Consider the following 20,199-nt stretch of genomic DNA (forward strand, 5'->3'; position numbering starts at 1 on the left):
CCCCCCCCGTGCTCCGAGAGAACCCAGGAGTCCTGGCTCCCAGCCCCCCCTGCTCTAACCACCAGCCCCCACTCCCCTCCCAGAGCTCAGAGAGAACCCAGGAGTCCTGGCTGAAGAACCAGGCAGAGATCCGGGGGGAGGGGGGATTCTCCGTGACGTGACCTTCAACTTACACACAGGAACCGGGCACCAGACTCTGTGACTCCCTGGGGCTAAGGATCAGGCCCTGTGAAGGCGGAGGGCACACATTACTATTGCTGTTTATTAGGTGTATTATGGTAGTGATAGGTGCGGTACATCACGATGGCTGTTTATTAGGTGCATTACGGTAGTGATAGGTGCGGTACATCACAATGGCTGTTTATTAGGTGCATTACGGTAGTGATAGGTGCGGTACATCACGATCACTGTTTATTAGGTGCATTACGGTAGTGCTGGGTGCGGTACATCACAATCGCTGTTTATTAGGTCAGTGGTTTTCAAACTGCAGGTCATGACCCAGCACTGGGTCGTGGCGGCTCTGGTCAGCACCACCTATCAGGCCGTTAAGTCCCATCGGCGGTGCTGCCCGGCTAAGACAGGCTGGTCCCTACTTGTTCTGACACCGCGCTGCGCCCCAGAAGCGGCCAGCAGCAGGTCCGGCTCCTAGGCGGCGGGGGCGGGGGAAGGGTACGGGGCTCCATGTGCTGCCCCCGCCCCGAACACCGGCTCCGCTCTCCCATTGGCCAGGAACCTGCCAATGGGAGCGGGGGAGGGGGGCGGTGCCTGTGGGCAGGAGCCGTGCCGAGCTGCTTGCGTGCCTCCGCTTAGGAGCCGGACCTGCTGCTGGCCGCGTCCGAGGAGCAGCGCAGACCACGATGCCAGGCCAGGCAGGAGGCCTGCCTCTGCCCCCGTTGTGCCGCTGACCGGGAGCCGCCTGAGGTAAGCCCTGCCCCAGCCCTGAGCCCCCCCAAACCCCTTCCTGCACCCCAAGCCTCTCATCCCCGGCCCCACCCCAGAGCCCTGACCCCCCCACACACCCTGAGCACCTAATTCCTGCCCCACCCCACAGCCCTCACATCTGCACCCCAACCCCCTGCCCCAGCCCTGCGCGTCTCCCACCCCCAACCCCCTCATCCCCAGCTCCGTTGGGTCGCGGCATCAACAGTTTTCTTCAATTGGGTCGCCAAAAAAAATGTTTGAAAACCACTGTATTAGATGCATTACGGTAGTGCTGGGTGCGGTACACCACGACTGCTATTTATTAGATGCGTTACGGTAGCGCTGGGTGCGGTACAAACCCATACGGGCGTTCCTAGCAGAGCAGTGGAAGGACACCCCCCCCCACACACACACACACACGTTGCCCCTTTCGAGGACCGTCAGGGACCCCCTGCAGAACAGCTCCCCCCCCCCCCCCCGCATTTCAGTGCTGCCCCAGTGCCCCCCAAAAGCCAGGGAACAGGACTGGACCCAAGCCCCACAAGCCAGGTCAGGCCCACCCGCGGACCAGGAGAGGCCTTGTCCTTGGGCCTGCGTCACGCCGAGATCCCTGTGTGAGCCGGAGCCGCCGTGGGGCAGGGCAGGGACGGGGTCTGTGTTAGCGACCTCGGGGATTTCGGGGGCTGTGGGGGGAGAACTGCAAGGAGAATCGCCCCCCACCCCACTCCCTGCAGCACAACAGCCCCTAGCGCCGCCCTGGGGCACCGGGGGAGAGCCCCCACCCCGCTCCCTGCGGCACAGCGCCCCCTAGCGCCGCCCTGGGGCACCGGGGGAGATCCCCCACCCCGCTCCCTGCGGCACAGCGCCCCCTAGCGCCGCCCTGGGGCACCGGGAGAGAGCCCCCACCCCACTCCCTGCGGCACAGCGCCCCCTAGCGCCGCTCTGGGGCACCGGGGGAGAGCCCCCACCCCGCTCCCTGCGGCACAGCGCCCCCTAGCGCCGCCCTGGGGCACCGGGGGAGAGCCCCCACCCCGCTCCCTGCGGCACAGCGCCCCCTAGCGCCGCCCTGGGGCACCGGGGGAGAGCCCCCACCCCGCTCCCTGCAGCAAAGCAGCCTGTAGCGCTGGGGCATCGGGGCCAGCTGGGGAACTGGCCCCATTGACTACAGTGGCGTTACAGCCGATTGACCCAGCGGGGGGGTCGCTATAAGGGTGGCTGTGCTGAGACAGTAGCTATGGGAATACAGGGCGGGGGGAGGGACCAGAGATTTCGGGAGAGGACTGGGCGTGGAGGCCCCTTTCAGGAGACCCTACAATAACCAAGCAATGCACGCGGCCCCCAGCCCGCCCAAGAGACCCTACAATAACACGACCGTTCTGCCTTAGCTGCGGGAGGGGATCCCCAAGCTTGGCTGGAACCCCCTCAGACCTCGCTGTCGAAGGCCTTGACGAGAACCCGCTGGGAGTCGGCCGCCAGCTCCTCCAGGCACTGGCTGAGCATGGAGTAGGTGGTGTGGAAGGAGATGCCCCCGGAGGCCAGCGCCCCGTAGATGGGGATCCGGTGGAAGAAGAAGTTGACCACCACCAAGCCCCCGCCGGTGGCCTTCCCCAGCAGACCAATCACCACCTCCTTGTTGATGCTGCGCCCGAGCACACTGCGCACCTCGGCCCGCAGCACCTCCAGCGGCTTCCCGGCCCTCTCCGCCAGCCGGGCCAGGGAGGCCGCGTCCAGCCCGAAATCCTGCCGGTAGGCGGCCAGTTTCCTCAGCAGGATGGAGACGTCGCAGGTGAAGGCCAGCCCCGGCAAGGGCACAGCGGCCACCAGGCTGGAGACCAAGGCCACCTTCCAGACCTCCTGGTGGAGCAGCTGCCGCTTCTTCTCGATGATGGCCCCCGAGAGGTTGGGCAGGGAGAGGAGGAAGGCGTGACGCTTGTGCCCGGGCAGCTCTCGCTCCAAGGTGTCCTCGAAGGCCTGGAAGTCGTATTTCTCCATCTCGAAGCTGCTGAGGAGGAAGACCTTGGCGTCGCCCAGCCCGGCCTGGCCCAGCCGTTCCCGGCAGTCCCTCCTGATCTCCTCCAGCACTTCCTCTTCCTCGGGCGGGTTCTTCCTCCTCCGCATGGCCTCCAGGTCGTTGTCTACCTTGGCGCGCACGAAGTAGAAGCGTTTGCCTTGCTCCACGATGGCCCGGGCCAGGTGGACGTGGTTCTCCTTGAACCTCTCCGAGGCCAGGATGATGAAGAAGTCGTAGCGAGTGAAATTCACGGCCTCGAGGTAGCGGTCGGCCCGGAAGCTGGGCGTCCCGATGCCCGGCAGGTCCCACAGCGTCACGTTGGGGTAGCCGGGGTAGGGGTAGGCCGTGGGCTGGGCCGTGGTCTCAGTCACGCCGGTCTGGGCTGCCCCCTCGTCCTCGTCACTCAGGCCTCGCAGGGCGTTGACAAAGGTGGACTTGCCAGCCCCTGACTCCCCGGTGATGGCCACATCCAGCCGGGCGTTCCACAGGGTTTCCAGGCTGCACTGGACCCGGGTCACCACCTCCGCCAGGCCGCCTAGCTCGTAGGCCTCCTGAATCTCGGCCACCTCCCGCTCGCTGATCTGCTCAAAGCCGGAGAGCGTCGGGCGCAGCACCCTGCGGGCACAGTGGGCGTGAGACTATGGGGGCACCAGGGGGCACGGGGGCGTGAGACAATGGGGGTCACCGGTGGGAGGGAGTGCACAGGAAGTGTGAGATGCCAGAGGGCACGGGGGGCAAAAGACAATGGGGAGCACTGGGCGGGGGGATAGAGGGGGCATTGGATGCTGGGGGGGACTGAACAGAGTAAGAAAGGACCGGGGAGTATGGGGCGGGAGTAGGGAGAGGCAGAGCAGGGGAGACACGGGATGAGGAGTGGGGGGGACCAGTGAGGGTGAGACATGGAGGGACAGGCTGGGTGTTGGGGATTCTGGGAGACCCTACAATAACAAACCACCTGAGACCCTATAAAATGAACCCACCAAAAGACCCTACAATAACAAACACTGCATGCAGCCCTCCAAAGAGACCCTACAATATCACCCCACCTGAGGCTCTTCCGCCTGCAGCAACCACACTTGTCTCCCTAAGAAACCCCACAATAACAAACCAGCCCTACCTCTCCCGAGCATCCCCACAACAGCGGCCCACCTGAGAGACCCTACAATAAACAAGCCGCACCTCTCGTACATCCTGACGTCTCCCACCAGAGCCTGGCGCAGCAGGGGACCGTCCAGCTCTTGGGGCTCGTGGCCGGAGACGAGGAAGACGACAGGCAGGGGCTCCCCGAGGCCATGGGCCACCAGGGACTGGGTGCAGGCGGCCCGGAGGGCGTCGAGGGCCTGGGTCCGGTCGTAGCGCTCTCCCAGGAGCCGCCGGAGGGTGTGCAGGTCCAGGTCGGCCTTGGTGCGGGCGAAATGCACCGTCTTGCCGGCGCCGCGGGCCTCCTGGGCCAGGTGGGCATGGCTGGCACCGAATAGCCCGTCGGTGGCCAGGAGCACCACGTCCCCCTCGGCCAGCCAGCGCTCCGGCCCCTCGCCCTCTGTCAGGGGCAGCTCCCAGAGCAGCAGGTTGGGCCGGGCCGGGTCGGGGTACAGCACGGGCCCCCCGGAGCTCGCCGGGGCCCCCAGTGGGGCCGCGCGGGCGTCGTCCTCCGCCAGGCCCCGCGCGGCATTGAGCAGGGCCGACTTGCCGCAGCCCGGCGCCCCCACGATCACCACCGAGACGTCGCCCCGGTCCGGGGAGCCCGGTGAGGTGTCCACCGGGGGCTGCGGGGGCATTTCAGGGTCTGGGGCTTCGTTCATCTGGGTGCTGCGGAGACAGAAAGAGAAGTGATTGTTGGGGGGACGTGGCTCCGGGGGTCTGCCTCCTGCCCCCACCCCCTCCTGCCCCTGCCCCACCCCGCCCTGATCCCAGCCCATCCCAATACCCCAGCCCGCTCCTGAACCAGATGGAGAGGTGTGCACAGGGACAGATAAACCGAGGGGGGTACATTGGGGGTGCACGGGGACAGACAGACAGAGGAGAGTGCAGGGGGATGGATCGGGGGTGCATGAACGGGGGCGAAGGGGGACAGAGGGGGTGCATAGGGTGGATTGGGAGGTGCAGGGGGACGGATCGGGCGGTGCATGGGGCAGACAGAGGGGGTGCAGGGGACAGATCGGGGGTGCAGGGGAATGCATGGGGAGGCGCAGGAAGTGGGGTGGGGTGAAGGGGACGGGGCGGGGGGCAAAGGGGGACAGATTGGGGGGTGCACGGGGCGGATCGGGGAGTGCAGGGGACGGGAAAGGGGTGCAGGAGGCGGGGTGGGGGGTGAAGGGCGTGGATCAGGGGGTGCAGGGGACGGGAAGGGGGTGAAGTGGACAGACGGGGGGGTGCAGGGGGCGGATCGGGGGGCTGCAGGGGGCCGGGGGGGGGGGTCACACGATCGCTCCCTCCCGCACTCACGGCTCCGCCGGCGTCTCTCCCGGTTCCTCCCCCTCCGGCCCGGCTCGGCCCGGCCCGGCCCCCGCGGGGAGGAGCCGCCGCGTCGGTTTCTATTTCCCGGCCCCGCTGTCACTGGGCCTGGAGCCATCGGCCGGGAGGGACCCACTGCGGGTGAGCGGCTGGACCCCCCCCCCCCCCGAGAACCCAGGCGTCCTGTCTCCCCCCTCCCCCCGAGAACCCAGGCGTCCTGACCCCCCGTCTCCCCCAGAGAACCCAGGCGTCCTGGCTCCCAGCCCCCCCCCCCCCCCCCCCAAGAACCCAGGCGTCCTGGCTCCCAGCCCCGTCCCCGAAAACCCAGGCGTCCTGCCCCCCCCCCAACTACCACCCCCAAGAACCCAGGGGTCCTGGCTCCCCCCCGAGAACCCAGGCGTCCTGACCCCCGTCTCCCCCCGAGAACCCAGGCGTCCTGGCTCCCAGCCCCCCCAGAGAACCCAGGCATCCTGGCCCCCCGCCTCCCCCAGAGAACCCAGGCGTTCTGGCCCCCCGCCTCCCCCAGAGAACCCAGGCGTCCTGGCTCCCAGCCCCCCCAGAGAACCCAGGCATCCTGGCCCCGGCTCTAACCACCAGCCCACACTCCCCTCCCCGAGCCGGGGAGAGAACCCAGGAGTCCTGGCCCCAGCTCTAACCACTAGCCCACACTCCCCTCCACGAGCCGGGGAGAGAACCCAGGAGTCCTGACTCCAGCTTTCTCCCCCTCGCAGCGGTGGCCATGGCAGCCCCGGCGGGCTTGGATGACGCTTTCCTCCGGGAGCTGCGGACCCGCTACGAAGCCCACGACCCCGTCACGGCCGCCGCCCGCCTCCAGGCCCTGGTGGACTCGGTCAACACCCTGAAGGTCAACGTGGCTGTGGTGGGCCGCCGGGGCGCCGGGGTCACCACGCTGATCCACGCCCTCGTGGAAGAACGCCCCGGCCTGGACAACGCCCAGGCCTTCTTCCAGCAGGCGCCGGAGCCCCCGGGGCAGCCGGCCGGCTACCCCCACCCCACCTACCCCAACCTGGCACTGTGGGATCTCCCGGGCTTCCAGGAGCCGGAGAAGCCGGGCGACTACACGAAGCGGCTGGGGGACCTGGGGAAGTTCACCTGCCTGGTGCTGGTGGTGGCCGAGGGAAGCCCGGCAGATCCCCACCTGCAGCTCCTCAAGGCCTTCCAGCAGAAGCGGAAGCCCTACTACGTGGTGCGCACCAAGGTGGACCTGGACTTGCACACGGCCAAGCGGCGGTTCCGGGCCCGGTACAGCTCGGCCGAGGCGCTGGCCCTGGCCCGGAACGGGGTGGCCGAGGTGCTGGCCAAGAACGGGCTGGAGCCCAACAGGGTTTTCCTGGTCTCGGCCCTGGAGACGGACAGGTACCAGTTCAGCCAGTTCCAGGACAAACTGGAGGAGGAGCTAATCCAGCTGAAGAGGTGAGTGGGGCGAGGCCAGGAGCCAGGACTCCCGGGTTCTCTCCCCAGCACTGGGAGGGGAGTGGGGTCTAGCGGGTCAGAGCAGGGGGGGCCAGGAGCCAGGACTCCCGGGTTCTCTCCCCAGCTCTGGGAGGGGAGTGGGGTCTAGCGGGTCAGAGCAGGGGGGGCGGGAGCCAGGACTCCTGGGTTCTGGCTCTGGGAGGGGAGTGGGGTCTAGCGGGTCAGAGCAGGGGGGGCCAGGAGCCAGGACTCCCGGGTTCTCTTCCCAGCTCTGGGAGGGGAGTGGGGTCTAGCGGGTCAGAGCAGGGGGGCCGGGAGCCAGGACTCCTGGGTTCTGGCTCTGGGAGGGAAGTAGGGGAAATTTTACAGCACTTTGAAAAATCAGCTTTTTAACAGAAACTGCAGTGAAACTTCCCCACTGGGTATTGCGGGGCCCCATCATACTAAGTGCTGCATTGTGCCAGGCGCTGCATAGACCCTGCCCGAGATCAGGGGCTCCGCTGTGGGGCGCTGCATAGACCCCGCCCGAGATCAGGGGCTCCGCTGTGGGGCGCTGCATAGACCCCGCCCAAGCCCCAGTCCCTGCCCCATATCCTCTAAGAGGTGGAGCTTCCATTCTGCATAGACAAAAGAAGGCTCCTTCTCCCACATGATACAGGTGGGGAAACTGAGGCCCAGAGAGAGGCAGTGACTCACAGGGTGTCTGTGGCTGAGCTGGGACCAGACCCCAAGTGTCCTGGGTTCCAGTGACACCAGGTACAAGCTTCCTCTCTACCCAAAGCTCAGCAGAGGGGCTCCAATCCCCCCGTCCCGTCCTCTCTGTGCAGGGCCCACGACGGGGAGCTGGAGGACCTGAGGGCTGTGAACACGAGGAAGACCCAGGAGCTGTACCAGGCCTGTGCCACGGGGGGACTGGCAGGGGTGCCTGCCATCATCCGCTCGGCGCTGGAGGAGCCCTCGCAGATCCGGCTGGACGTGGCAGTGCTGGGGGAGGCTGGCTCGGGCAAGTCGGCGCTGGTGAACGCTCTGAGGGGGGTGGGCTGCGGGGAGCCAGAGGCAGCACCCACGGGGGTGACGGCCACCACCCGGAAAGCCACAGCTTACGCCCACCCCACCGTGCCTGGCCTGTATCTGTGGGACTTGCCGGGAGTGGGGGTAACAGAGGAGGACGTGGGGCGGCTGGATCTGTCCCGTTACGACTTCTTCCTGCTGACGGCCTCGGAGCGCTACCGCCACGCCCAGAGCCAGCTCGCCCGGGCCATCAGCGCGGCCGGGAAGCGGTTCTTCTTCATCAGGACCAAGGTGGATGTGGACGCCCAGCCCGGCTCTGAGCCCGGCCCCGAGCCCGGCCCCTTGGAGGAGATCCGGAGCAGCTGTGTGGATGCCCTCCAGAAGGACGGCGTGGGCTCCCCCAGGGTCTTCCTCGTCTCCAGCCTTCTCTGCGAGGCCTACGACCTGCCGGCCCTCCGGGCGGCCCTGGAGAGCGATGCCCCAGCCTTGAAGAGGGAGGCACTGGAGAAGGCCATCCCCGTGGCCTTGAGCCGCCTGGTGAGGAGGAAGAGCAAGGCGCTGATGAAGGACGTCTGGGGCAAGACCCTGAAGACCTGCCTGTACTACGCAGAGAAACCTGGCCCGGATGTGGCCACCAGCCTCGTCAACACAATCTCGGCTTTCTCCATCGAGCTGGGCCTGGACGAGGAGTCCTTGGCCCAGGTGGCCAAAGCCACAGGGAAGCCGGCCGGGCTGCTCCAGGCCGAGATCCGGAGCCCCTGGGTCAAGCGGCTGGACCCGGAGCAGGTGCTGAAGCAGATCACTAAGCCAGCGCCCTTCTCCTCCCGAATGTGGGGCTTTGTGCCCTACTGGGGCCGCGGGGCCGAGGGGCAGCCCGAGATCTCCCTGGAGGCCACCTACAGGCTGCTGACACAGGCCCTGACAGAGATGACGGAGGACGCAGAGCGGATGCTGCACCAAGCCCATGCCAAGGAGTAGGGGGAGAGGCTGTTTGTAGAGTATTTCCTCCCCCAGCGCGGAGATGCAGCCACCTCTGAGGCGGGCTCGGGGGCTGTGTATGTGGTGCTGGATTCCAGCCAGGGCGGCTGTGACACAGGGGTTGCTGCTGCATTAGAGGAGTGTGGTTGTATAGCTGTGGCATTGCATGGTTTTTTCCTGTGTCCCGCACTTGTCAGAATAACGTGCGACCTGCCCGCCTAGGGGGCGCCCTGCTGAGCTCAGCGAGGCTGATGTTCTAGCCAGGGACACACACACTGGGCCCTCCGCAGCGCAGACTTTGTATTAGTTCTTTCTTGTCTGTTTTCCTTCAATCAGAAATAAAAGGGAGACCCGGACAGGACCTTTGCTCTGTGTTGATGGGAAACTCTGCTGATGAAAGCGCGGCTGCTGAATGGGCACTGCTGGCAGCGCAGGGCCACGCTGGGGCCAGCCCGGCCTGGGAGAGGAAAGGGGGCGCCCTGGCTGACCTCCACCCTGCAGCACAGCCCTGCATGCCCCACTGCACCCTGGGAATTTGAGGCTCTGAACACCCCAGTGCATTCTGGGAATATGGGGCACTCCTCTCCCTGGTGCATCATGGGAATTTGAGGCGCTGGGCACTCCAGGCAACCCTGGGAAGTTGGGGATCTCCATGCCCCAGAGCATTCTGGGAAGTTGGGGCTCTGCACCCCCCAATGCATGCTGGGAAGTTAGGGCTCTCCAGACCCCAGTGCATTCTGGGAAGTTGGGGCTCTGCACCCCCCAGTGCATGCTGGGAAGTTAGGGCTCTCCAGACCCCAGTGCATGCTGGGAAGTTGGGGCTCTGCACCGCCCCCCCAGTGCATGCTGGGAAGTTGGGGCTCTCCAGACCCCAGTGCGTGCTGGGAAGTTGGGGCTCTGCACCGCCCCCCCAGTGCATGCTGGGAAGTTAGGGCTCTCCAGACCCCAGTGCGTGCTGGGAAGTTGGGGCTCTGCACCGCCCCCCCAGTGCATGCTGGGAAGTTAGGGCTCTCCAGACCCCAGTGCGTGCTGGGAAGTTGGGGCTCTGCACCCCCCCCCAGTGCATGCTGGGAAGTTAGGGCTCTCCAGACCCCAGTGCATGCTGGGAAGTTGGGGCTCTGCACCCCCCCCCCAGTGCATGCTGGGAAGTTAGGGCTCTCCAGACCCCAGTGCATGCTGGGAAGTTGGGGCTCTGCACCCCCCCCCCCCAGTGCATGCTGGGAAGTTAGGGCTCTCCAGACCCCAGTGCATGCTGGGAATAGGGGGCTCTCCACTCCCTGGTGCATCATGGGAATGTGGGGGGGTGGATGCCTCTGTGCTCGCTGGGAATAGGCCTCTCCATGCCCCGGTGCACCCTGGGATATCATGGTGGGTCGCCTCCCGCAGGAGCCCGCAACCTGCTGCTGCCCCTGAATTGTCACCCCCCTCATTGGGGAAGCGTCCCGGCGGCTTGCGCATGCGCATCATTGTACTGCCCCGCCTCCCAGTATCGCGCATGCGCAGACTTTTCATCGTAGCATCGTTGCTGCGACGCAGTGAGCGAACCTATACGCATGCGCACCGTCGGACCCAGCCGTACACGATCTAGGTCGCGCGTGCGCAGTCCACTTCGCCACGCGCCTTTCCCAACGCGCATGCGCCTGCCGCAGTAGCGCGACGCTGGGGACAGAAGGACCCCGCGTCCCCCCGTCTTTTGGGTTGCCCTGATGAATGCCTGATTAAAATTGCTCATATCCGGGGGCGGGGTTGGGGGGAGGGAGCCCAGATGGGGGTAAGAGGGGAAGGGAAGGGAGCAGGCCCGGGGGCCGGTAGTTTAGATCAGGCGCGGGCAGGGGCAGCCCCAGCGGAAACAGGGAGGGGTCCTGGCTGGGTGGGCATCGGAAACAGGAAGGCGAAGCAGGCGAGGGAGGAGAAGGGAGAGGGAGAGAGGTGAGGGGTGACAGGGGCGTCTCCGTGGGGGGGGTCCGTGGGGGGAGGGGTGGCTGAGGTGGGGGTCTCCATTGTGGGGAGGCTGGGAGGTGGGGGAGGGGTCCATGGGGATCTGGCTGGGGGGGGGTTGGGAGGCTGCATATGAGGGTCGGGGGGAAAGGGGCCATGGGGAGAGGTAGCTTTGTGTTGTGGGGGGAGGGGTTGGGGGCTCCATGAGGATTTAGATGACGAGGACTCCCTGGGAGGGGGGAGAGGAGGGGTCCATGGGAAGAGCTGAGGAGAGTTTGGGGGGCTCTATGTGAGGGGAGGGGGAAGGATCTGTGCGGGGGCCTCCATGGGGAGGGTGGGCCTGGGGGGAGGAGTCCTCAGGCAGTAATGGCTTTGTGTGGGGACCTTTTGGCCCACATGGGGGGGTGGGGGAGTCTGCATGAGGGGGACAGCTGGGGGCTGCATGGAGAGAAAGGGTTGGACAGGAGCGGGCTCCTTGGGGGGAGCGATGGGAGGAGATGGGGTGGGCGGAGTGAGGGCTTAGACACTGCAGTGAGGGGCCCTATGGGAAGTTGAGGTGTTTCATGGTGCGGGGCAAGGAAACCTAGAGTGAAAGAAGGAAACATGGGGCTGATCCAAAGAAGGGGATACCAAGCTGATCTGGGACAGCAGGGAGGGGCTGGATAGGGGCCTAGGGGGGTCTGAGCCGGGGGGACAGGATATGGGGCTAGCTGGGCTCATGGGGCTGATCTGGCGGGAGGGTGTGCTCTCACACAACTCGCCCCTCCCCTCGCAGAGAAAAGATGTCTGAAGTCACAGCCGAGAAGCAGCCCCTGGCTGAACCGCTCCCGCAGGAGATCCCAGCGCGGCCTGCGCTCCCTGCCAAGCAGGAGGCTACCCCGGCCCGGACACGGTGCCCCAGCTCCGACCTGGAGCCGATCTGCATCGAGGATGAACCTGCCCGGCCCAGCCCCGAGGGGAAGGTCAAGGCCTCTACCAGCAACAGCCCTGTCTGTAAGTACCGGAGGTGGTCACTGCCATTTCCTGTGTCTGTTCTCTAGGGCTTTAAACGCCATAGCACTGGGGCTCCCGGCCCTTCCCATGGGGAACTGCACCCTGCCTTCCAGATCCCCGCAATGCCAGGACTCCCGGCCCTTCCCTCGGGGAGGGCAGCCCCGGGTGGCGTGGGGAGCCCAGGCTGGGCATGGAGTTGGGGGTGGGGGTCAGCCGAGGCTGGAGCCTTGAGCTCTCCCTCGCCCCCCCAGATCGCCTGGGTTCCAACCAGTGCTTCCACTGCCTGATCACCTTCCCGGACGAGAAGTTCAAGGAGCGGCACATGAAGCGGGAGCACCCTGAGGACTTTGTGCAGGAGAATCTGCGCGACGCCCTCTTCGTCTGCTTCATCTGCAGCAAGCCCTTCGAGAGTTCCCGCGCCCTCATCTGCCACCAGCGTGGGCACGCCCCCGCCCCGCCCCCCGACTGCCCCGACTGCCTGCGCCCCGCCTTCGAGTGCTCTGACTGCGGCCGCCGCTTCGGCCAGCTGGCCAACTACCAGCGCCACCGGCTGGGCCACGCCGCCGGCCGCAGCCTGCCCCACCAGTGCCCCGACTGCGGCAAGAGCTTCCGCCAGCTCTCCAACCTGCGCCGCCACCAGGCCTCCCACCAGCGCCCCCTGGAGCTGCTGCCCTCCCGCCCCTACTCCTGCACGGAGTGCGGCGAGAGCTTCACCCAGGAGGCCGGCCTGCACGAACACTACATCCGGCATGCCCGTGGCGAGCTCTAGCGCCCCACGCCGCGGCCTGAGGGCTCTGGCGCTGCCCCAGGAGCTCTAGCGCCCCCTCCAGCCCCAGTGGGGAGAGCTGGGACTGCAGCAGAATGCCCCCTCTTCTGCCACCAAGCCCACTCCAATCAGCTCTGGGAGCTGGGACAGCAGGCGCCACCTGGCAGGAAGTCGAGCTAGAATGGGACTGGAAGGACATTGATGGAACTGAGCGGATTGGATGGAGCAGGACATGGGGCCTTTCCCCTCTAGAGGGTGCCAGCTCCCATCCGGCCCCAAGGTGGGGGATTGGCTAGCTCAGGGGGGCGGGGAATGGGCACCGGGCCTGTCCCGTCTAGGGAGCATGGGCTCCTATCCGGTCCCAGGGCAGGAGGGCTGGCTGTCTCAGGGGGCTGCCATCTGAAACACGCCCCCCCATCCCCCTGTGTCCGTGTCCATCTGCGACACGCACCCCACAGCATCTCTCTCCACACCCTGCTCTTCCTCCCATAAACGCCTTGCGCCTCCCCTGCAGCCAAGCACCGAGCCCTCCACGGCACCGCCCATCACTCTCTAGCCCGGTGGAGGCTGGAGTCCTGGCGGGAGAGGACCTTTCTGTGTTGGGGGCAGGGGGGAGCTTTCCGGAGCCCATGTCTGGTCCCTGGGCTGTTACCCTGCAGTGTGGCTTGATCTCTCTGACTTCCTGAGCGGAGCTGGACCCAGAGCTTGTCCCGGTAAACTGTGTCAGCGCTGGGGTGACTTTCACCCTGTTAGAGTTATCCCAGTGCAGCCCCTGGCACAGAGGCACTTAATCCAATACGAAGGGCCGTTACGCCAGTCTGCCCCTACAGCCACTATAAGCCCGGTTGTACCAGTATAACTGCCCAGTGCTGTAGGGGTCCCAGACCCGTTGCCAGGGGCACTTGCCTGCTCCCCAAGGGGGCGTGCATCTTCACTGCTTCGGGGCGGAGCTGGGCAGCCATGGGAAGGAAATTTTCGGGGGCAGTTTGGAGCGGAAGGGAGGAGATGTGGGGTGTTGAGGAGAGCCGGGCTCCCATACCAGGCTGTGGGGCCGTGCGGGGGCACTGGGGGGAGGAGACGGTCCTATTTTTCATATGGAAACAATAAAGAGATGGAAGCTGAGCCCAGGACAGGGTGTCTGTCTCCTGGGGCGGGCTGGAGCCAGGCGGGGCTGGCCGCAGGGCAGGGGAAGTCTACAAGGAGCCATGGGCATGTAGCCCCAGGGCTGGGGGAATGGGAAAGGCTCTGCCTTCACCTGCTGGGGACGTGTAGGAACTGCAAAGCCTGATTTCAAAATCAGAGGAAGGGGTGCTGGCTGCAGGGTGGGGGGCTGGGATGCAGCGAGAACTCCTGCCCCACAGCGGGGCAATGGTGGTGACACGGGCCAGGCACCAGGACCCCACTCAGCTGATCTGTGTGTTGAGACAATGGCCTGGGATGCTGAGGAATGGGGATGGTCCAGGACGCAGCTTCACTTCCTGTCACAAACTGCTCTCTCCCCGCCCCATACCATCTCAACTGCAGCCAATCAAAATGTTCCATGAGGCCCAGCCTTGCCCCCCACCCCCTGTGGGTGTCCCTCAATCCCAGCCCTGCTCCACCAGCTTAGCTGGTGCCCCTCCAGTTGACCCACCTTCTACCCCCTAAAGAAAAACTCTCGGGGCGGTTTGTTTTCTGTTCTTGACCTTGTACCGATCCCAGGTTTGGTCTCATTGTGTCTGCTGCTTCGCAAAGCCCATGGGGCTGAAACTGTCCCCCCACAAGCCGGGGGGCCTCTGGCCTGTGACTCCAGCTTCTCCCACCCCCATCTCTCTGGAGCTGCAGCCCCAGGGCTGTGATGCTCCCAGACTGTGTGCGGACGGGCCCCAGGCCCCTCTGTAACCGTGAGGGAGGGTTTCACGACTTGGTCACTGCACCCACAGGCCCTGCCCTTGCACTGGGGCTATAGTGCAGGGGGGCCTCGGCCCTGAAGTGCTATATAGGACCAAGGGCTTCCTGTAGGGCCCGGGCCCTACATGAGTCCCACAGAGCGACAAGCCCTAGGCCCCAGCCCCCTCAGTCCCTCCTCCCTTTGGGGGCATGGGGCAGCCCAGAGGGTGCCTTGGCCATGGGGTGAGCAGCCAGCGGAACAGTGACAAGCTGAGACCCCAGATGTGTGGCCTTAGCCCCATGTCTTGCCCCACGGTCCCATCCAGCCCCCCCCCCCCCCAAGTGGCTCACCCAGGGCCACCCCTAGCCGCTATCTCCCAGGGCATATCCTGGGCCAGGGGCTCATTCAGCAGAGGGGGGGGGGGACTGGCTGGAGTCCTGGGATTGGGCAGGGGGGAGATGAATTAGACACAGCCTATGGTGTCCCAGATGGGCGCCAGCGCCCCCTAGAGGGGAAAGGGCCCCTGTCCCATTCTCCAGCCCCTCTGTCTTGCACCCCGAGCTGGTGCTGCAGGGCCCCCTGGGGCAAGTATTCCCCCTCCCCCCCGGAGGGCAGTCTCGCCCCACCTGAGCGGCTGACCTCCACCCCCATGACAAGCTCTTATTCTCAGGCACAATGCCCCAACCACATGCATGCTGGGCGCTGTAGTTCTTAGTGGAGAAATGACCAAACCAAATGCATTCTGGGAGTTGAAGTTCTTGCAGAGGAGCAAAGGCTGGGTGAGTGGTAAGTTGTAGTTCTCACCACAGAACAATACCCCAGCCAGCTGCATGCTGGGAGTTGTAGTTCTCACCACAGAACAATACCCCAGCAAGGTGCATGCTGGGAGTTGTAGTTCTCAGTGAAGCCAGGGGCTACAGCTGTTAACAGTCTTAGCTCTGGCACCACAGGACACCAGGCCAAGTGCTAGGAAGGGCCCCAGGTCCCCCCCCCCACCTAAATAACATGCAACACGCGACACTGCTGCTGTCACAGGCATGGCATCACCCCCACAGCACAGGCCTGTACCATGATGTCACCCACCTGTCACCCAGCTTGGCAGGGTGATGGCCAGATGCAGAGTCCCCACCCACGTCACACCCCTGCAAGGTGATGTCACCCATCGGCAGGGTGATGCCGTGACGATATCAGTGCAACCATCACAGCACAGGCCACGTCCTCACCCCGATCATCCTGGGAGACAGCCCCCCTCCTCCCCAAGCTCCTGCCCCGCCCACCCAGCACAGGCCAGACAGACACCGGCGCAGGGGACAGAGTACGGCAGAGATACAGAATCACTTTTATTATTAAACAAGGTCCCCACCCCCCAGCTATTTCAATGAGCTCGTTAATATTCATCGTTCTGCGGATGGCTGGCCCGCCCACAACCCGCTCTCTCCAAGGCGAAGCAGACAGGGTGCGCGGGCGGGATCTGCCCCACCCGACCCCCTGGGGGCGGTGGGTTCCAAACCCCCCCTGGGCTAGTGGAAGGGGCACCTTAGTGGCTGCCAGCCTAATCTGCATGGGGCAGAAGGGCAGCAAATGAGTGACGGGGCCTTCTCCCTTCCCTCGCGGGCAGCAGTGGGGATGGCGGCCCGGGCCCCTCCAGCTCCACAATCTTGCAGCCCCAAGGGTGAGTGGAGATTGCCGGGACTCCCCTCTCTGAGGTCTGGGAGGCAGGTTGGGAGGGATAACAGGCCCCACTCTGGGGGGAGGCAAAGATGAGGCCAGGCTGGCTGGGGCCCTGGTCAGATTCATCTGAATCTACAAATCAACTAGAATAAAGGAAGGGGGGGGAGTCGTCGTCCCCGGCCCCCATTTCTGTCTCAGGACCCCAGATCCCATCACTGCCACCAACCCCCAGCCTGCAGAAACCACTGCGAACATCACCCAACTCACGATCCCACTACACCCACCATCCTCTCTCCTACTACTGCAACCACCAATCCTCATCTGTGGATCCCACCGCAACCACCATTCTGGCTCCCTCCTATCCTCCCACAGATCCCCATCCAGCCACCATCCAACCCACAAATCCCACCGCAAACACCAACCCCCAACCTGTGGAACCCACTGCCGCCACCGTCCAACCCACAGATCACACCACTGCCACCATCCAGCTCACTCCCACCTTCCCCACCCCCCGGCCCCATAGCAAGATAGGGGGCTACAGCTCCCCTCGGGCATGCAGCATGTAGTGCTCATGCAGATCCGCCACCAAGCCGAACTCGCCCGGGCACTCGGTACAGTGGTAAGGTCCGTCTGCTCCCTCGGCGTCCCGGGCGCCATTGGCCTCGCGGGGCGGGGCGGGGGGCCCCTTAGTGCGGGGCGGGGCCGGGGGGCTGCGGCGCCAGCCATGTTCACAGCGGTGAGCCTCCAGGGAGGCAGGCGAGGCGAAGCCCAGGCCACATTCAGCGCAGATGTAGTGGAAGGCTCCGGCTCGGGGTGAGGGGGGCACAGGCCTGGTGTCGCGGCCTTCTGGGTCCCCGGCAGAGGGTGGGGCCGGCCGGGGCGGGGGCGGCTTGGAGGAGGAGGTGTGCGGCCGCTTCCGGCCCACGTGGTAGCTGCGATGGACCTTCAGGGCCCGTGAGGTGCCAAAGCCACGCCCACATTCGGGGCATTCATGCCACTCGGGGCTGGGGGCCTGTGGGGAGCCCAAGCGACCCTGGCCGGCATCCCCCTCCTCTGCCGCCACCTCCTGCTGGGGCTCCGATACTGCTGACCTCAGCTCCTTGCTCCTGGGACCTAGAGAGAGATGGGGTGTGGGGGGTGTCAGCAAACTGTCCCTGATCCACAGGGGCCACAGGCAGCCCCAAAACACACACACCCCAGCACCCCCCAAACCTGCATGGCCTATCCAGCCCTTAGCCTGCCTGCTGGGCTGCCGGACAGGGGTCTGAATCTCTGTCGGAGGAGAACCCAGGAGTCCTGGCTCCCATCTCCACTTGCTCCAACCACCAGACCCCATTCCCCTCCCAGAGCTGCACAGAGAACCCAGGAGTCCTGACTCCCAGCCCTAGGCAGAGCCGCCCACCTACCTGGGTACCCGTTGGCAGAGGGCGTGGATGGCCGGCTCTCTCCAGATGACACTGAGGTTGCTTCCGATTCATCCTCTTCCTCCTGCACCGTGGAGACGCCTACAACATCCACTGCAGGTGAGGGGCTGCCTTTTCCCATTCACCCAACCCACTGGGGGTGCCCCTCAACTCCAACCCACAGCCCCAGGCTCCCCACAGCTCTGCTGGTGCCCCTCAGTCCCTAAGCTATCGGAGTTTTCCCCAGTGCCCCTTATTCTGGGAAGCACAAAAGTATGCACAGGTAGGATGCAGCTAATCCCTCTTCTCCCCACAGCCTCAGGGAGCACAAACAGTTAACGGCACCAGAGAGCTACACACACCAAGCAAACCCTGGGCTCCACCCCTTCCAGCATAGGGACCAATCAAAAGAGAGCCAGGGAAAGGGGTGGAGAGAAACATCTATTCACCTAGTGCTGAGATGAAGCCATTCTGGGGTGGGACACGGTGGGTGTTTAACCACCACACAGCATGGTAATTTAGGACCGAAAACAAAGAACTGAAGCCCAACAAACACACACACACACACACACACACACAGACATACCAGGCATCGCCCTGGGTTTAACGGCAGATTTCCCAGCCCAGTCATGACCAAGCCTGACCCTATTTAGCATGAAATCTAGTCCAATCACAGCGCACTGGGCCCCTCTCCTGTGTGCCACCACCTCCCAGCAGCTCAGGACCATGGGAAGGGGGAATTCCAATCCCATCATGCTTTGAGACTGGCATTATATTGACCAGGGGACGGGGAATTCCAAGCCCATAATGCACTAGGCCTAGTATTTTACAGACTAGAGCAAGAAGAAATGCACTGACCTGATGTTATAAAAACCAGGGGGAGAGGGAGGGGGAATCCCAGCCCCCCCAATGCCCCTCCCCACTAAGCCACCCCACCAGCCACTGCCTTGCCCTGCCCTTACCGGTCGAGGTCCCATCCTCCTCCTCAAAGATCACATCCTCGCTCCCCCCCACGTCCGTGTGCTTGTGTGTTTCAGACATCATCCCTCGGCGATCAGCCTGGCTGGGGCGAGAGCCTCGCTCATGGGGTCCCTGCTCTGTCACACGGGAGCTGACCCCCCAATGTGCCACAATCCCACAATGCACCAGGACTATACAGATTAAGAGAAATGTGAGGCTCCAAATCTACCTTGCCCTGGAGCTATATGGACCAAGGGGTGAGGGACACTCCCACAATGGGCTAGGGCTATATGGACCAAGGGGAGGGGGTTCCATCCCACAATACACCGGGCTAGGGCTATATGGACCAGGGGGAGAGGGCTCCATCCCACAATGCACCGGGCTAGGGCTATATGGACCAGGGGGGGAGGGTCGCATCCCACAATGCACCGGGCAGGGGCTATATGGACCAGGGGGAGGAGGGTCGCATCCCACAATGCACCGGGCGGGGGCTATATGGACCAGGGGGAGGAGGGTCGCATCCCACAATGCACCGGGCTCGGGCTATATGGACCGGGGGGGGAGGGTCGCATCCCACAATGCACCGGGCGAGGGCTATATGGACCGGGGGGGAGGGTCGCATCCCACAATGCACCGGGCGGAGGCTATATGGACCGGGGGGGGGAGTGTCGAGGGGTCCGACCCCACATGCACCGGGGCGCTATGCCCCGGGGGGAGAAGCGGGAGGCCCGCCCTATCCCGCCATGCACCGCGCCGCCCGTCGCTCACCGGCTCCTCCGGGCCTGACCCGGTCCCGTCTCGCCGCCGCGGCAGGACCGAGCTGCGCAGGCGCAGTGGGAGCGAGGCGGGGGGCGGGGCCCCGGCAGCGCCTCCGACGTGGGTCTTTGCGCGTGCGCGGGCCGCCCATTCACGTCTGCGCCGTGGTCGCAAGGTGTTGCGCATGCGCAGTGATGAGGGAGGTCGAACGCCGGGGCTTTTCTCTCCTGAGTCGATGCGCCTGCGCCGAGTGGAGGAGGAGACGCAGGGACGACTTGGTCCCGAGGGAGGGTTCTGCGCATGTGTGACGGAGTATGCCATTTTTACCGTTGCTATGAGGGGAATAATGCTCCTCGTTTTCATTATTCCCCTTGGTATGGTCTAGATCTGGAGTCTCGTGCAATGCACCACTGGGGGTGCAAAGGGCCGGTCCACACAAACTAGGGGAAGCTGGTGCAATGCACGTGGGGGTGCAGTGGTCCGGTCTGTACACTGGGGGGGTGGGTACTGGTGCAATGCACGGGGTGCAATGGTCCGGTCTATACACGGGAGGGGGGCGCTGGTGCAATGGTCCAGTCCGTACACTGGGGGTGGGGCTGGTGCAATGGTCCGGTCCGTATACTGGGGGTGGGGCTGGTGCAATGGTCCGGTCTATACACGGGAGGGGGGCGCTGGTGCAATGGTCCAGTCCGTACACTGGGGGTGGGGCTGGTGCAATGGTCCGGTCCGTACACTAGGGGTGGGGCTGGTGCAATGCATGGCGGTGCAATGGTCCGGTCTGTACAGTGGGGGGGGGGGTGCTGGTGCAATGCATGGGGGTGTAATGGTCTGGTCCGTACACTGGGGGGGGTGCTGGTGCAATGCATGGGGCGCAATGGTCCGGTCTGTACACTTGGGGGGGATGCTGGTGCAATGCACGGGGGTGTAATGGTCCAGTCCATACACTGGGGGCGGGGCTTGTGCAATGGTCCGGTCCGTACACTGGGGGTGGGGCTGGTGCAATGCACAGGGGTGTAATGGTCCGGTCCGTACA

The 20,199-nt window shown here is 64.9% G+C and overlaps 4 protein-coding genes across 7 annotated transcripts; 2 read left to right on the top strand and 2 right to left on the bottom strand.

Moving 5' to 3' along the window:
* Positions 1 to 88: 88 nt before the first annotated feature.
* LOC128827283 (interferon-inducible GTPase 5-like) lies at positions 89 to 9,170 on the top strand. Of its 3 annotated transcripts, none has more exons than XM_054011139.1 (3): positions 89 to 921; positions 6,118 to 6,820; positions 7,648 to 9,170. In XM_054011139.1, the coding sequence occupies exons 2-3, from the start codon at positions 6,126 to 6,128 to the stop codon at positions 8,807 to 8,809; spliced, it is 1,857 nt and encodes a 618-aa protein (XP_053867114.1). In that variant the 5' UTR covers positions 89 to 921; positions 6,118 to 6,125; the 3' UTR covers positions 8,810 to 9,170. The 3 variants fall into 3 exon arrangements, with proteins under 3 accessions (XP_053867114.1, XP_053867113.1, XP_053867111.1); XM_054011138.1 differs by lacking the exon at positions 89 to 921 and adding an exon at positions 3,544 to 3,564; XM_054011136.1 differs by lacking the exon at positions 89 to 921 and adding an exon at positions 5,448 to 5,527.
* On the bottom strand, positions 1,404 to 6,569 carry LOC128827284 (interferon-inducible GTPase 5-like). 2 transcript variants are annotated; one of them, XM_054011141.1, is made up of 3 exons: positions 6,504 to 6,569; positions 4,112 to 4,741; positions 1,404 to 3,547 (listed from the first exon to the last, which is right to left on the bottom strand). In XM_054011141.1, the coding sequence occupies exons 2-3, from the start codon at positions 4,732 to 4,734 to the stop codon at positions 2,344 to 2,346; spliced, it is 1,827 nt and encodes a 608-aa protein (XP_053867116.1). In that variant the 5' UTR covers positions 4,735 to 4,741; positions 6,504 to 6,569; the 3' UTR covers positions 1,404 to 2,343. The 2 variants fall into 2 exon arrangements, with proteins under 2 accessions (XP_053867116.1, XP_053867115.1); XM_054011140.1 differs by lacking the exon at positions 6,504 to 6,569 and adding an exon at positions 5,378 to 5,459.
* A 1,506-nt stretch (positions 9,171 to 10,676) lies between the features above and the next one.
* Positions 10,677 to 13,628, top strand: LOC128827290 (zinc finger protein 576-like). The gene is made up of 3 exons (XM_054011147.1): positions 10,677 to 10,738; positions 11,523 to 11,740; positions 11,992 to 13,628. Exons 2-3 carry the CDS (start codon positions 11,530 to 11,532, stop codon positions 12,507 to 12,509), a joined length of 729 nt encoding a protein of 242 aa, XP_053867122.1. The 5' UTR covers positions 10,677 to 10,738; positions 11,523 to 11,529; the 3' UTR covers positions 12,510 to 13,628.
* A 2,075-nt stretch (positions 13,629 to 15,703) lies between these two features.
* ZNF428 (zinc finger protein 428) lies at positions 15,704 to 19,487 on the bottom strand. The gene is made up of 4 exons (XM_054011242.1): positions 19,179 to 19,487; positions 18,413 to 18,509; positions 17,454 to 17,552; positions 15,704 to 17,160 (listed from the first exon to the last, which is right to left on the bottom strand). Exons 1-4 carry the CDS (start codon positions 19,485 to 19,487, stop codon positions 16,583 to 16,585), a joined length of 1,083 nt encoding a protein of 360 aa, XP_053867217.1. The 3' UTR covers positions 15,704 to 16,582.
* Between the last annotated feature and the right edge of the window lie 712 nt (positions 19,488 to 20,199).

The sequence above is a fragment of the Malaclemys terrapin genome, chromosome 21 (assembly GCF_027887155.1).
Source record: "Malaclemys terrapin pileata isolate rMalTer1 chromosome 21, rMalTer1.hap1, whole genome shotgun sequence".
Lineage (NCBI taxonomy): Eukaryota > Metazoa > Chordata > Testudines > Emydidae > Malaclemys > Malaclemys terrapin.

Coding starts and splice junctions, on each gene's coding strand:
- LOC128827284 (XM_054011141.1), bottom strand. CDS start 4,734: ATGAACGAAGCCCCAGACCCTGAAATGCCCCCGCAGCCCCCGGTGGAC. Junction 3,548..4,111: donor GACGTCAGGATGTACGAGAG/GTGCGGCTTGTT, acceptor CTGTGCCCGCAG/GGTGCTGCGCCCGACGCTCT.
- LOC128827283 (XM_054011139.1), top strand. CDS start 6,126: ATGGCAGCCCCGGCGGGCTTGGATGACGCTTTCCTCCGGGAGCTGCGG. Junction 6,821..7,647: donor GAGCTAATCCAGCTGAAGAG/GTGAGTGGGGCG, acceptor CTCTCTGTGCAG/GGCCCACGACGGGGAGCTGG.
- LOC128827290 (XM_054011147.1), top strand. CDS start 11,530: ATGTCTGAAGTCACAGCCGAGAAGCAGCCCCTGGCTGAACCGCTCCCG. Junction 11,741..11,991: donor TACCAGCAACAGCCCTGTCT/GTAAGTACCGGA, acceptor TCGCCCCCCCAG/ATCGCCTGGGTTCCAACCAG.
- ZNF428 (XM_054011242.1), bottom strand. CDS start 19,487: ATGGCATACTCCGTCACACATGCGCAGAACCCTCCCTCGGGACCAAGT. Junction 18,510..19,178: donor GGTCAGGCCCGGAGGAGCCG/GTGAGCGACGGG, acceptor CGCCCCAGCCAG/GCTGATCGCCGAGGGATGAT. Junction 17,161..17,453: donor CTCTGCCAACGGGTACCCAG/GTAGGTGGGCGG, acceptor ATCTCTCTCTAG/GTCCCAGGAGCAAGGAGCTG.